Here is a 14,231-nt window from a genome sequence, read left to right as displayed (position 1 = left end):
CATAAGACATGAGACATGAGACATGAGACATGAGACATGAGACATGAGACATGAGACATGAGACATGAGACATGAGACATGAGACATGAGAAATGAGACATGAGACATGAGACATGAGACATGAGACATGAGACATGAGACATGAGACATGAGACATGAGACATGAGACATGAGACATGAGACATAAGACATGAGATATGAGACATGAGAAATGAGACATGAAACACGAGACATGAGACACGAGACATGAGACACGAGATATGAGACACGACACGTGAGACATAAGACATGAGATATAAGACATGAGATATGAGACATGAGACATGAGACATGAGACATAAGACATGAGACATGAGACATGAGACATGAGACATGAGACATGAGACATGAGACATGAGACATGAGACATGAGACATGAGACATGAGACATGAGACATGAGACATGAGACATGAGACATGAGACATGAGACATGAGACATGAGACATGAGACATGAGACATGAGACATGAGACATGAGACATGAGACATGAGACATGAGACATGAGACATGAGACATGAGACATGAGACATGAGACATGAGACATAAGACATGAGACATGAGACATGAGACATGAGACATGAGACACGAGATATGAGACACGACACGTGAGACATAAGACATGAGATATAAGACATGAGAAATGAGACATGAGACGTGAGACATGAGACATGAGACATGAGACATGAGACATGAGACATGAGACATAAGACATGAGACATGAGACATGAGACATGAGACATGAGACATGAGACATGAGACATGAGACATGAGACATGAGACATGAGACATGAGACATGAGACATGAGACATGAGACATGAGACATGAGACATGAGACATGAGACATGAGACATGAGACATGAGACATGAGACATGAGACATGAGACATGAGACATGAGACATGAGACATGAGACATGAGACATGAGACATGAGACATATTTTCCCTAATTTAATTTGAAGAAAAAAAAATGTCATAACTTATTTGGAGTAGTAAGTATGAAGTAAAAATTAGGCGTCATTATGGATTGATCTTCGTAACTAGTTTGACATATCATCAGATGCCTTGCAATTGCAGAATGATAAAAACAAGCTAAATATGATCTTTTGTCATTCAACAGGTCGACTTTCCCACCCTAGTGGACGCCTTAGATAAGTACGCCCGAACGACGCCCCTCGATCTGCTGTACGTCAACAACTCAACGATCGAAAAGATAGACGCGGGCGTGTTCGAAAACCTGCGCCTGTTCAACGTACAGCTGAGCAGCTGCAAGATCCGCAGAATAGACGATCTCGCCTTCCGGGGTCAGGAAAATATTCTAAAAAATCTGAACCTGCAAGACAATCTGCTGGACGATGTGCCGATCCGGGCGTTGAAGATTCTTAACATTCTAAACCTATTGGATCTTTCCAAGAACCGTATCAACACTATTCCCAACGATGCCTTCAACGGCTTAACGAAGCTGTCCACCCTTAAGCTAAGCGACAACAACGTAACTCTGGCCCCGTTCGCCTTCCGTGGACTCGAAACCAGTCTCAAGAATCTTAACCTGAAGGGGACCAAGCAGAAGCGGGTACCGGAAGCGGTCCGAGGCCTCAAGACGCTCGCCTTCCTCGACCTTTCCCAGAACGGCATCCGAGAACTGCCCGGAGTCGGTGGAATGCGAACCTTCGAAGGCCTCGAATCACTGACCGCTCTGAATTTGGAGCGAAATCTTATTCAAAACCTAGGCGAAACGGCCTTCTCCGGTATCCGGAAGACGCTGAGCTCACTCAGTTTGCTGAACAATTTACTGGCGGAGTTCCCAGTTGGAGCAATTCACTCATTGAGAGAATTGAGGGTGTTGGACATTGGTTTCAATTTGCTTACCGCCCTGCCAGAAACAGCTTTCCGAGGAAATCCGGCCGTAACGCTGCTGGCTCTTGATGGAAATCCACTTCCCACGGTACCGGAGAAGGCTCTTCTGCATCTGAACCGAACCCTTCGAGGGCTCTCCTTGGGTGGCAGATTCCTACACTGCGACTGCAAACTGCGCTGGGTTGCCGAGTGGATCAGGAATGGTGATTTACAGGTAGGAGTTTGGGTACTTTTTGTACTTTGAATCGGATATTTATGAGTTTATTTGGTTTGATGTAGGTCACCTCACGTGAACGGAACCCCCAGTTCTGCGGATCGCCGAGTCGCTTCCATGATCGTGGTTTCTACTCAATTCAACCGGACGAGCTCACCTGCCCGGATGCCGAGGTCAGTCTCGAGGGACCGGTTGGAGTGGTAGATTCGCTCCTACCAAGAACGACAACCACTGCACGACCAACCACATTTCTGACCACCCTATCGCCGAGCTCGGCCGGAGCGTCAGCGAATAGCACCAATACTATCAGTAGTAGCACCACAGCACTCACGACGCTCTCTCCGACCACTAGCCCTTCCACTTCCCCTACTCCACCCTCCTCCTCTCCTTCCTCGCAAGAAACTGCTCCGCCGAGTTCGACGACAACCACCGATAGCACCACTACGCTAACGACTACGACGCAGTCCACCACTAAGCAAAGCACTTCGACGCAGACCTCCACCTCCACTACGAAAGCTAGCGTTACGAAGAACTGGCGCAACAATAACAATTCTCCCTCGCACAAGCAGCGGCCGCCGCTAGTGCTCGGCTATCCACCGCAGCGGGGCACTCAGATCGATGACAGCAAGGAGGTTCAGGTCAAAAATGCCTTCAGGTAAGCGATATCTTTCAGCAAGACCAATCCCCTAATACCCATGTCCATCCAGTTCCAGACAAGACAGCTCGGTCATCATCCAGTGGGACTCGGACACTGCCAACATTCTAGGGTTCCGTGTTGTTTATCGTCTCTTTGGCGATAAGAACTTCAAACAGGGCCCACCCCTAGAAGCCAGTGAACGGGAGTTCAAGATCAAGAACGTTCCACCGGCTGAGTGCATCATCGTTTGCGTCGTTTCGCTAGAGGAAATCAACGTTTCGCCAGATACCGTGCCTTACCAGCAGTGTCGAGAGGTGCGAACAGTCGCATCGCCCGCCTCCAACATGGACAAAATCACAATCGCCGCCAGTGCTGCCATCTGTGGTACCATCATCGTAGCAGTCATTGTTTTCATCGCTGCCAGCAGGTATTAATTAAAAAAATCGTTTAACTAAATATTTCACAATGCACTGAAACCACCAGTAGTAATGTTCCAAATTTTTCACACACACAACCACAACTCTGTCTCTCAACAACCTCCCCAAAAACCCTTTGATCCTCCCGCTCCGAACCCAAACCAAACTTTGCCTTCGAACCTTGTACCTTCGTCTACCAATGGCTAGGCTTCTTTTCAGACGTCGCTCCAAGCAAATGCAGTCGCTGTCGCAGCAGAAAGGCACGCTACCGATCGCCGGGCTTCCGGTGAACTGCTGCGGACCCACCCCGAGCCCCAACGGACCACTGGGATCGCTGGCAACCCTGTCCGCATTCAACTCGCACAAGGTAAAGCGAAGTTTTTTCGGCAACCGTAACAAACTAACGATCACCAAACTTTGAAAAAAAATATGTTTGGACTTGAGTTTGCATTAATCTTACCATCTAGTAAAAATAACCAATGGTTTAAGGCGATGTGTGGTGTGATTTTAGAACACTAAAACTGATTGCATTGTTGAGCCCGCTTTTCTAGTGTTGTAGAGACTAATAACTGTCAGTTAAGATACATAATATAAGCAGAGTAGCGCACGAAAATATAAAACTCATCGGCTGGTTTGGCTAAGTGTAGACGTGTTTGGCAACGGTGTTTAAGCAGCTTTTGAGAATGGAATAAAATTATGTAACAGTCATAACACAGTCAGAAGAGATATTTTCTTTAGTTTCTTCCAAGAAATTTAAATTATAGATTAATAAAATTTGCAAAGGTTTTTTTTCCAAAGGTTGAAAAAATAACCTGAAAAATATCAGGTACTTCGACAAATTTGAAAACTTTTCTACTTAACTGAATGTTATAATTTTCGGTTTGTTCTCGTGTAATTCTTACGGAAACCACTTAGGTTGTGTATGGTTGTCGACCTTTGTTTCGACAGATGTTCGTTGTGTCAAGTAAAATGGTTTGTGTATTTTTTTGACTGAATTACGATGCGTGTTAGAAGGTCTGAAAACAATCAATTTCATTTATCAATTTTTTTTTTGACTAGTCGTTGGTAGCTCATTGCATAGATGAACCATACTCTTAGAAAGTAAAAATTAGTGCAGCTTTGTCGTTTGTTCAAAAAGAGTCAAAATTTGCTACAATCTATCATTTGATTAGATTTTTAAATTTTGGGAACGATGAAATTGTTCTCCCTCATTGTGATCGGATCGTTATGGCTAACTGGTACTTTGGCCGTAAGTTTTTAAAATTTTTGGAAAAATATCAATTCACACAAAATTTAATCAATTTGTTAATTCCAGTATACGGTCGAAGGGGTTGGAACATTTTTTGAACATTTTCCGGATGTGAATTACTTGAACGTGGACGATGATTTCCTTAGGCAGTACTCTGAATTGACTTACTAAAAAATGGTTGAGGTACTAACTTAAAAATGATTGTTACAACACAATAAAAACTTTGAAAAGATACCGTCAACAGGGGTTTAATCAAGCAATGTCCTAGTGCTCGGAGATGATTTAAGAAATTTTCTTAAATCGACCTATAATAAAAACTATAATATCTAGTGAGAAAAACTTTCATTTTGGAATAGTGAGGGGGTAGGGAATATTGTACACTGCTTCTTCTTCACCAAATTGATCTCATTGAACTTAATCAAAATAAATTTAAACTTTTTCTACCCATTTCCAACATAAACTTTTTTTCGATATCCTTTGATACAACTTCAATCCTCGAATCTATAATTTATAATGCGATGGTTTTTATAAAATGATAGAATTTTGTACACCAGGGAGTTAAAAAATATTGATTTATGAGCATATTAGAAAATCTCTCGTAATAAATGTCATAAATTAAATGAAAAAAGCACACTTGTTGTTGAATAGCAGAAAATTAAAAAACATTTTTCAATTTTTTTTTTTTCTAGATCTTAGATTATGGTTGCCAGTTTGCTCGATTTTATTTTGGTTTGTCCGGATTTGGAATACAAATTTAGGGATCATTCCGGCTCGGCCCGGTTGCCCGGGCTTCATTGAAAAATTTGCCGGATTTTGCCCGGATTGATTCACTATATTTGGCAAACCAAACAAATAAAAACAACAAACGCCTTATAAAGTGATTTTTTTGAGAAAGTTTTATAAAAATAATTATTAAAGGTTTTTTGGAAGCCTAAAATACTATTAAACATCTGTCGGTGAGATTTAATAAAAAAAAAACATTTTTTTTTATTTTCGTTGAATATTTCCTGAGTTGTGAAAAATTTCACCGGATATTGCCCGGATTTATGATAATCACTTTTGAAACCAAATGCCCGGATATTGCCAAGTTGTAAATAAAAGTGCCCGGTTTTCCGGCCCGGATATGTGCTGAAAAAAATCTGGCAAGCTTATCTCAGATTGAGTTAAGTTTTTGATCTATATTAGCTTTGATTTTAAAATTAATTTTAAAAATTCAGTTTATTTTATAATATTCTGTTATATTTTTCTGTTAAGTGATTTGGAAAAATCGTGTTGTTTTCATCCATTCTGTAATTTATATCATGTTGTGAATTGCCCTCAATGAATTTTATTTCATAATCTAAATTAAATTCTGAAATAAAATAATAAAATAAGATTCTGAACCCTGAAGCTTTTGCAATTCTAGTTTCATTGATTTGCTCTTGAATTTAAATCTCTCATATTTCTCTATATTTTTATTAGTTTTCTGACTTTTTTAATTTGAAACAAATTAAATGAATGTTTAACCTTTTGTTTTGAATAGTTACAATTTTGTCAAATAAACAGGTATGAATATTTATGTGATTATCTTTTTTTTTCTTGATTACCAATTCATCGAAACGATTAATAAAAAATAACAGAAGAGAACAGAATTTTTGTACCTACGCTTCAAAAACTGATTTTGGAAGATTTGGTTTTCCTGCATTCTGATTTTTGTCAGATTCTGCTTATAAACGCTTATTTAAAAAAAAATGGCGTGTGGGAATGTAAAATCGATCAGTTTTGGGTAAAGTCGATCTTTGATGATAACTGATAAACTAATAAAACTATATGAAAACTGAAAGCTGATTTAAGGGCTCAGATCTCGTCGAGTTTATTTTATTTCAAAGATACAACGCTTAAAAAAAAATAAATTCTACAATTCTACAAAATTTGAATCGAAAAGGTTACAGCATTTCAAGGAAATCGTTTAAGAAAGCCTCAAAGTATTTGATAATTAAAATTTAAATTCATTCAATAGCATTGTTGAAGACTGCATAAGTTTTTGACCTAACGTTTTAATAATTTCAAAGATTCAATTTAGTTTGAATCTTTTAAAAAATTCCCGTTAATGATAGATTTGGAAGAATAAAACTAAAATAAAAAATCAATCACTTTTTCTCAAATGAAAATTAACGTAGTTTTCGGAAAAGTTGATTATTGAGTTAAGATCTTGATTTTAACAATATTTGAGATGTTTTAAAGTTTTGCCAAAAAAATGCACAAATTTGTTCAATAAAATTATATCTACGTATCTACTCTACCTATGTTCAAAAAATATCAAAGAATCAAGAGCTAATCTAAAAAAACGAATATTTGGAATAAGCACTCAAAAATTATGCAAAGTAACTCTTATAATAAATTGCCTAGAGAAATTAAAAAATCATGAAAAGAAGCATTAAGTTCTGATAAATAGTACAAGGAATCACATTTTTTGACGTGCATAAAATTTAAGAGCTGATTTTAACTAATTTGGGAATGCAGACTTCAAATGCGGATTTCATTTTATTATTTCAGCTCTGGTTTCTAAGATTCAAGGCCTATATTTGGAAATGGTAAAAAATAATTTAATAAATTTGTGCCCTTTATCTAAAAAAAACTGTAGAATGTATTATAAAAATTGACAATAGTTTTTTTTATTGTTTTTTCAACATCTTAGAACATTCAGGAATTTAACGAAATTTCAAAAAAATTTCATACCGAATGATATTTGCAATCTTAACTAAAGGTGTTAAAAAACTAAAAATTTTAACATAAAAAAAACTTCAAAACGTTCTTTTATGATGTCAGAACAAGTCAGATATATTTTTTCCAATCAAATTTATTATTTTTGCCACATTTTTTGCAACGTGCATAATATTTAAGAGCCGATTTTGACTGATTTGAGACTGCTGCATTCAAATGTGCATTTAGTTTCATTTTTGGAGATCTGGTTTTTTATATTCAAGGCTTATATTTGAAAATGGTAAAAAATCTTTAAATAAATTTGTGCCCTTTAACCTAAAAAAAACCTGTAAAATGTATTAAAAATATTATAATTCTTTTCTTAGAATTTTTTCTGAATCTAAGAAGGAATTTGATGAAATGTCAAAAAAATATCATACCGAATAATGTTTGCAGCCTTCAATAAAGATATTAAATAAATTGAAATTTTTAACCTAAAAAAAAACTTCAAAACGTTCTTTTGTAATGTCAGAGCTAGTTAGGTATATTTTATCCAATCAAATTTTGAAAATTGAAAGATTACATTAACCATCCAGTGCTCAACCTCGCCTTAAGGCTGAATTTACTAAAATTATCATAAAAGCGCATCGAATAGTTATTTTTAATGTTTTTTTTTTGTTTACTAAATGATTAAAAAGATGATGTGTTAAGATTCCGAAATGATGACAGCTGTTTAATATGCGCGTGGCATTCGCTATAACGAAGAGAAGCTTTAAAAACCAATAAAAACTAGAAAATGGTCCATTTTACCAAAAAATCATCATTTTCAATGTCTCAGAAAAATAAGTTTCATATAATTTTTTTATGAATAAAAAATAATAGATAGCCTTAAATGTAAGAAAGATGATGAAATGATATTTGGATTAAAAAATATGACCGATGTTCCTTAAAAATGATTATTTCATCTTGCCTAAAAATATTTTGTTTGTTAAATCAAATATAATGGTTTTTTTTTGTAACACATAAATTATTTCTAATAAAAAAATACAACATCAGGGAATTTTTCACTACAAAAAAGTTTGGGTTCCAGAGGGTCAATTTTCTAAAGTATTGAATTTCTGAGACTAGAAAATCTAGACAAAATATGAATTCTTAAAAAAAATAATAAAAAGATTTTAAATAAGTTTTGAGTTCTTATGTACCAAAATCTGACAAAATATCAAAAGCTTCATCTCAGAAAAGGACCATTTTTTCGTAAAAATGATCATTTTGATAGCGTCAACTCAGAAATCTTTGGTCCATGTGTTTTCGATGTGAAATAGCTATTGACAGTTAAGTCCACAACTTACACTAGTTCTATATTAATTTAAAAAAAAATGATTGTAGATTAGATAGAAAAAAAAAATAGAAAGGCCGTTTTAGAAGTGGGATAAGATCAACCAACAACAAATCGACAAATATGTTCAAAAATTGCAACAGAGAAAAATACTGAAATTAAGTAAGTTTAGCCCATGTGGTAGGGTAAGTGAGCCCTATTTTGGCATGGTCCTTTTCTTGGCATGCCAACATGTCTTTTCATGATTTTCAGGTCAAAATTGAGCTTAAAAATTTTGGATATATTTTCATTGCGAAGAGAATCATTTATTTCAAATTTGTGCATATCGAATTTTTTATTGTTTGTACTTTATAAAAGTAGTAAATTTTTTTCGATCTGCATCCGAGGCAATAATGTTGAAAATCACTGTATGAAAATCAGATGAACTCACCTTTCTAGTGCAGCTGGTTAATTCACATGCGATTTCAAACGCGGACATTCATTTGAAAAATATGCAATAAATACTTATGCCTACAGTTAAACTCGGCTAAAAATAAAAAAATACTAGAAAGAGAAAAGAATGAATATTTATTTAGGTTTTGAATAAAAATTCAAAACTTATTTTGTTCCTTTTCTTGGCATACAACTTCAATCGAAATACACCACCAGTGTTGGAAGCTGGATTAAATACATGTTCATTAAAGAGGTATTTTAGGACTGATGTTTCATCTTAAAATTCATTTCCAACTATGCACAAATGTTTTCACACTAACTGGGTTGTATGATAAAACCGTTTCTATCAACTTAAGCTTCGAAATAAGTTGGAGAACATAAGAGATTCGACTAACTAAAAGTCATATCCAAGCATTGAAAATGAAAAATTCGCTATCTGGGAACCATGAATCGAAGGTACATTGGTATGTGAGCGAACAGCATTTGCATTGCAATCTGCCGAGCAAATGCCACGTGGTCTCCTACAGAACACAGTGGTTCGAAATAATAAAAAAAAACTAAATGAAATTAAGCAACTCACAAGACTTAAGATTTTTCTTCTCTAAAAACTGTTAGATCGAAGGCAATTTATGACTTTAGTATACAAAATACATAATTAATTGAGTTTTGGAACCGCAGTGAATACTATTGCATATACTTAGATTTAATTTTTTGGATTTTTGTTCTAATTTTTTTCTTGGAAACAGAAGTTGGAAGTTCAGGAAAATATCGTTTTTTTTCCAATCATTCCTTTAAATATTAGATGTCAGTCTAATTAAAAAAATGTTTTAGCAAGGTTTAAATTCTAACATTAATTTGTCCTATCAAACCACTGCGCAACGCCCCGGGAATTCGAGATGGCTCTTGCTAGAAGCTCATAATCTCAGCTAATAAATTCAAAAAGGCAAAATTTTAAAATACCATTCAAGGAATTTTTCAATTTCTTACTTTATGAAGCCAAACTCCACAATATGAAGAAATTTGTTTGGTAGTGAAAATAACCCTATGTGTCGCAATCGCAAGTCTCCTAGAGTATTTTACTATCAACTTATGGTCTATAAAAACTCAAAAGGAATAATTTAAACAATGATTTATAAATGACAACACATCATGATGCACAGAACCATAGAAATGTCGTAAATGAATCTGTCGTTAGGCTTAGCATTCCTTAATTTGTCCAGTAAGCATTCAAGTCAGGAAATTCCTCAAAAAAAACTGAGAAAATCTAAGCAATTTTTCCAATATTTGAAAAAATCTAATCGATGAGAAAAGTTCAAAAAAAGATATTTCAATTCAACGTTACAATACCACTTTCACAACAACCAAGTCGTTTCCAAGTTCCAAGTTCAAGTCGTTTTTTTAATAATTCGTTTATTTGACACTCAAACCATTCAGTATTACTCTCGTTCAAGTCGTATTTGATTTTTATTTTGAAGAAATTGTATCAAAAAACTTCGCAAAAATGATGAACTGTGAAATTTCTTTAAAAAATTTCGAGGAATGTGAATCAATCGTAGCCAGATACGAATATTTCACCTCAACATTCTGGCAGCTGGACCACACCAACTTTTTTAAAAACTCTACGTTGAAAACCTGGGCTAGTCTAGATAAGCCCATGCCATCTGAAATACTTTTCCTAGATTGATTGGCTTTATTCAGTAACTTACTGTATGCATATTGGAGAAATTTTTCGAAGTGTCCAGTTTAAAAAGTTTTCTTACAAAATATGTTAGTTTAGATTTCATCAAAGGGATTTAATGTTCATAAAAAAGAGAAAGTTCAAACCACTCGCGGACATAATTCGTTTCTAAATCGGTCCCCCTGATGAAGGTTTGGTTGTCATTCATAAACCAATGATTCTTGTTCATACACAAATATTCTGAAACAACCTGAGCTGCTTATAATCATCACTTTGTTTAAATGAGTAAAAAGTTTAAAGTTTTAAAAATCAAAAAAAAATTTGCGGAAATTCTGGACTTCCGACTTTTTGAAATGAAAGCTTATTTTGTGCTTCCCTTCCAACCAAATTTCATCAATGTTTTCAGAAGCCTTTTTCTTGGATGAGTGAAGCCCGGTGTTCCATCGTCGCATAGAGCTTTACGCTCAGCTGACGTCATTCTGTCAGTGGCCATATATTCAGAATAGCCAACGATTCTGTTAACTGTCAATTGAGCGTTGTTGGTAAAGATCTATTGCCCATTGCTGGTGGCCAAGAATCGGATCATCGAAACGGCAAACAATTGGTACGGCGGCCAAGTAATTGGAGCACCGCAGTGAATACTTTGCATGCATTTTGCTCACATTAATGAAAGTTCCATAGAGAAAACATATTTTTGTTGAACTCTAAGCGAGTTAGCAAGTAAATTCTTCATAGGATGTTCTATGGTGCACTCAACAGGAAGGTTGGAATGTTGAAAAAAAGGGCAAACCATGCCTTAGGTGCCAAGGTCGGGTACATTTACCCTACGCAATTTTCAAAAATAAAGTGTAAAAGTTTCTTTTACGTTAAAGTATATCGGAGTGGAAATTTTTTTTTAATTTAGCAGTGTTAGTAAAGAGCATCCAAATCTTTTAAAACTTGTGGTGATATCATTTAGACAATCCTTTATACTAGGTTAGGATTTTTTCGACATCATTTTGTTATCATAAGATTCTATCTAGATAACATTATAAACATTTGAATATTGAATAAGTTCAGTGTTATACAGGTGTTACATCTAATCCTGCTGTTGCATGATGCCCCGTTTGACGGAAATGAAACAGTTCGAATACGTACTTTATTCAAAAAAGTTAAAAATAATTCCCACAAAATAAACTAAATAAAATTTAAATAAAAACGATACATGCACAAGATTCTGCTATTTTTATAGATGTTTTTCATTCAACTTTTTTAATTTTTCTACGCAGTTGAGACAAACAATTAATCTCAGACTTGCTTAGGCTTTTTTCAATTACGGCAGATTGCTTCCAGTTTTTTGATCGTTTAGCTTTCAAATTTGAAATTTGCAATTTTTGCATTTGAAATAAATTGAAAATTTTTGTACGAATAAAAAAAATTTGTTTCAAGAATAAATAGTTTGAATCGAAACATAACTATCAATAAGTTTAGGAATTTCAGGCAATGAGGATTGAAATAAAATTAAAATATGGTTAACTTTTGTCGATTTGAACTTCAATTTATTTAACTTAAAATGAGTTTTGAAGGCTTAGAAGACAAGTATTTTTTTCAGCAGTAGTTTAGGGAGAAACATTGAGATTGAAAACGTTCAGATTGTAAGAAGGAATTTTTTTAGATGACGGACAGAGAATTGTTAAAAAAAACACACTATAAGACACACAAGACCACAAACACTTAAAATAAAAAATATTTGATGAGTACAGTCTACAGTGGCAATGTCCGTCAATTTATTTAATTTTTTCTTTCTTATTTTATCCATCTAGAACCCCATTTTTTATCGGTTAAAAATTCACAAAAGCTTAATTTTATGATTACAAACAACTTATGTTCTACGAAAAATATTATAAATCTAGCGTGACATTTCATAAGGGCGAAACAAGCAGTTAGCACGAAACGAGAAAAACGCGTTCGAAATTTTGGAACATCAAATCAAGCCCTATTTAAAAAATCGTCCACTTTTTGTTAAAGAAAATCTAGAAATGGGCTCTATATTCACTTATTATTTCTTGGTTAATAAGAACTTTACCTTTTTTCACTAATAACAGATATTTTTGAGTTTCAGCCTTTTTTGTTTTTGGTTCCAGTTACGCCTGCAAGTTTCGCCCTACTGATCGGCCATTTTTAATTTGGTATTGAAATTCTTTTTTTTTCCTTTTTTGAAGGAATTTAACTCATTAGGGTCATTCTTTATAGCTAGTTTTGAAATTACGCCCTTTGGTCCTACACGAAAAAACTAATTAGGCCGTTCTGTCAAACATTCAGTTACACCTCTTGGCCCTACACGAATAAAAAAATTAACCCAATTTTGAATAGGCTTAACATTTCCAAAGAAAATGCATCATCACGAAGTTTCGGACAATTGAATTTCATCAATTTCTTGGAACATTTTAAGTCATTTTGAGATGAAACCACGTTTATTAAGAAAAGTGCAACCACGTACATCCAGAATGACTGTTAACTCGATTTGTATACATTTGGCAGTTTTGCTCTTATGAAATTTTACGCTAGAAATGAGACAATTTTTTGATTTTTTTTTTTCCAAAAATTGCATAACTAAAAGGGTTCAGAAACTTGGCTTTCCGTACTTTTTACACAGATCAACCAATATTGCTATATTTTTATGTAGTTTTTGTTTAACCCTCCAAAGCTGTTCGGGTTAATATGACCCGAAGCGCACATTTCAAACATCTTTATCATCATTCCAGTATACTGAGGAACTGGGAGTTTTGACAGACCAAGTATGTTCTATGAAAATTAAAATTAGAGTTTTGAAAATCGGTTTATAGGGTAATGAAATACAGCTAAGCAAAGTAAAAATTGGATGTCGTTTTTTTAAAGTAAGATTTTTTTCTACCGGAAGATCTAGGATAGCGGTAAAAACTTTCATTGGACCCCAACATATTTATACATTTTCTGATAGATGGATTCTTGAGAATTTCAAACATCAATGAAACACTTAAATACAGAAAAGCTGTCAGAAGTAAAGAGTATTTTAAAAATAAAATTGATTTTTCGGACTTTTTTCTTTCTGAACCAGTTTCTGATAAACTGGTAAAACATATCGACTTAATTTTGAAATGTTGAGTAATAAGAATAAATTACCTATACAATGAATATAATATTATCAAAATCGGTTTACATTTACAGCCAGGAGAACGAAATTAAACTACAACTCAAATTTTTCAGAAACGGATATTTAGCGAACGGCTTTGGAAGGTTAAATTGGCTCACTAATAATTGAGATATTCAAACCTATAAGAAAAGTAAATATTGTGCACATATTTCGAATTGTTGTCGTACTTTCCCAACCCCACCATGAGATGGGGTTATGTTTCACCTCTCCTTTCTACCTTTGGATTTTTCTTTCTTTAAGAATCGACCCAGAATGGTGGTTGACCTTTGAATCTTTTTTAAAGATAATAAAAACACATCGACCAACGATTTCTGTGGCTAGCCAAATTAATTATATTTCTAAAAATAGGTTTATTTACAGTTTTCTCATGTCTTTAAGCTTCTCTTAGCAGTAACTTTTTACAATCGCTTGTCAAACAGTTTTCAGTTACAAGGATTGATAGATAAACATATTTTTCATCATTTAGCCGAAAAAAAAATGTAAAACCAACTATTAGATGCGATTTTATTATTATTTTAGAT

At 34.4% G+C, this 14,231-nt stretch overlaps 1 protein-coding gene across 6 annotated transcripts in view; it reads left to right on the top strand.

Moving 5' to 3' along the window:
• LOC129745835 (vasorin) overlaps positions 1-14,231 on the top strand; it is a 596,253-nt gene that overhangs the window by 544,970 nt on the left and 37,052 nt on the right. For 4 of the 6 annotated variants that reach the window (XM_055739197.1, XM_055739194.1, XM_055739192.1 and 1 more), the window contains 4 exons: positions 1,158-2,108; positions 2,174-2,763; positions 2,816-3,172; positions 3,369-3,528. In XM_055739197.1, coding sequence (XP_055595172.1) covers positions 1,158-2,108; positions 2,174-2,763; positions 2,816-3,172; positions 3,369-3,528 — 2,058 coding nt within the window. The remainder of the gene's footprint in view (positions 1-1,157; positions 2,109-2,173; positions 2,764-2,815; positions 3,173-3,368; positions 3,529-14,231) is intronic. The other 2 variants (XM_055739196.1, XM_055739195.1) reach the window with 2 other exon arrangements.

This window comes from Uranotaenia lowii, chromosome 2, assembly GCF_029784155.1.
Source record: "Uranotaenia lowii strain MFRU-FL chromosome 2, ASM2978415v1, whole genome shotgun sequence".
Classification (NCBI taxonomy): Eukaryota; Metazoa; Arthropoda; class Insecta; order Diptera; family Culicidae; genus Uranotaenia; species Uranotaenia lowii.
This window is presented reverse-complemented; position numbering and strand designations above follow the sequence as displayed.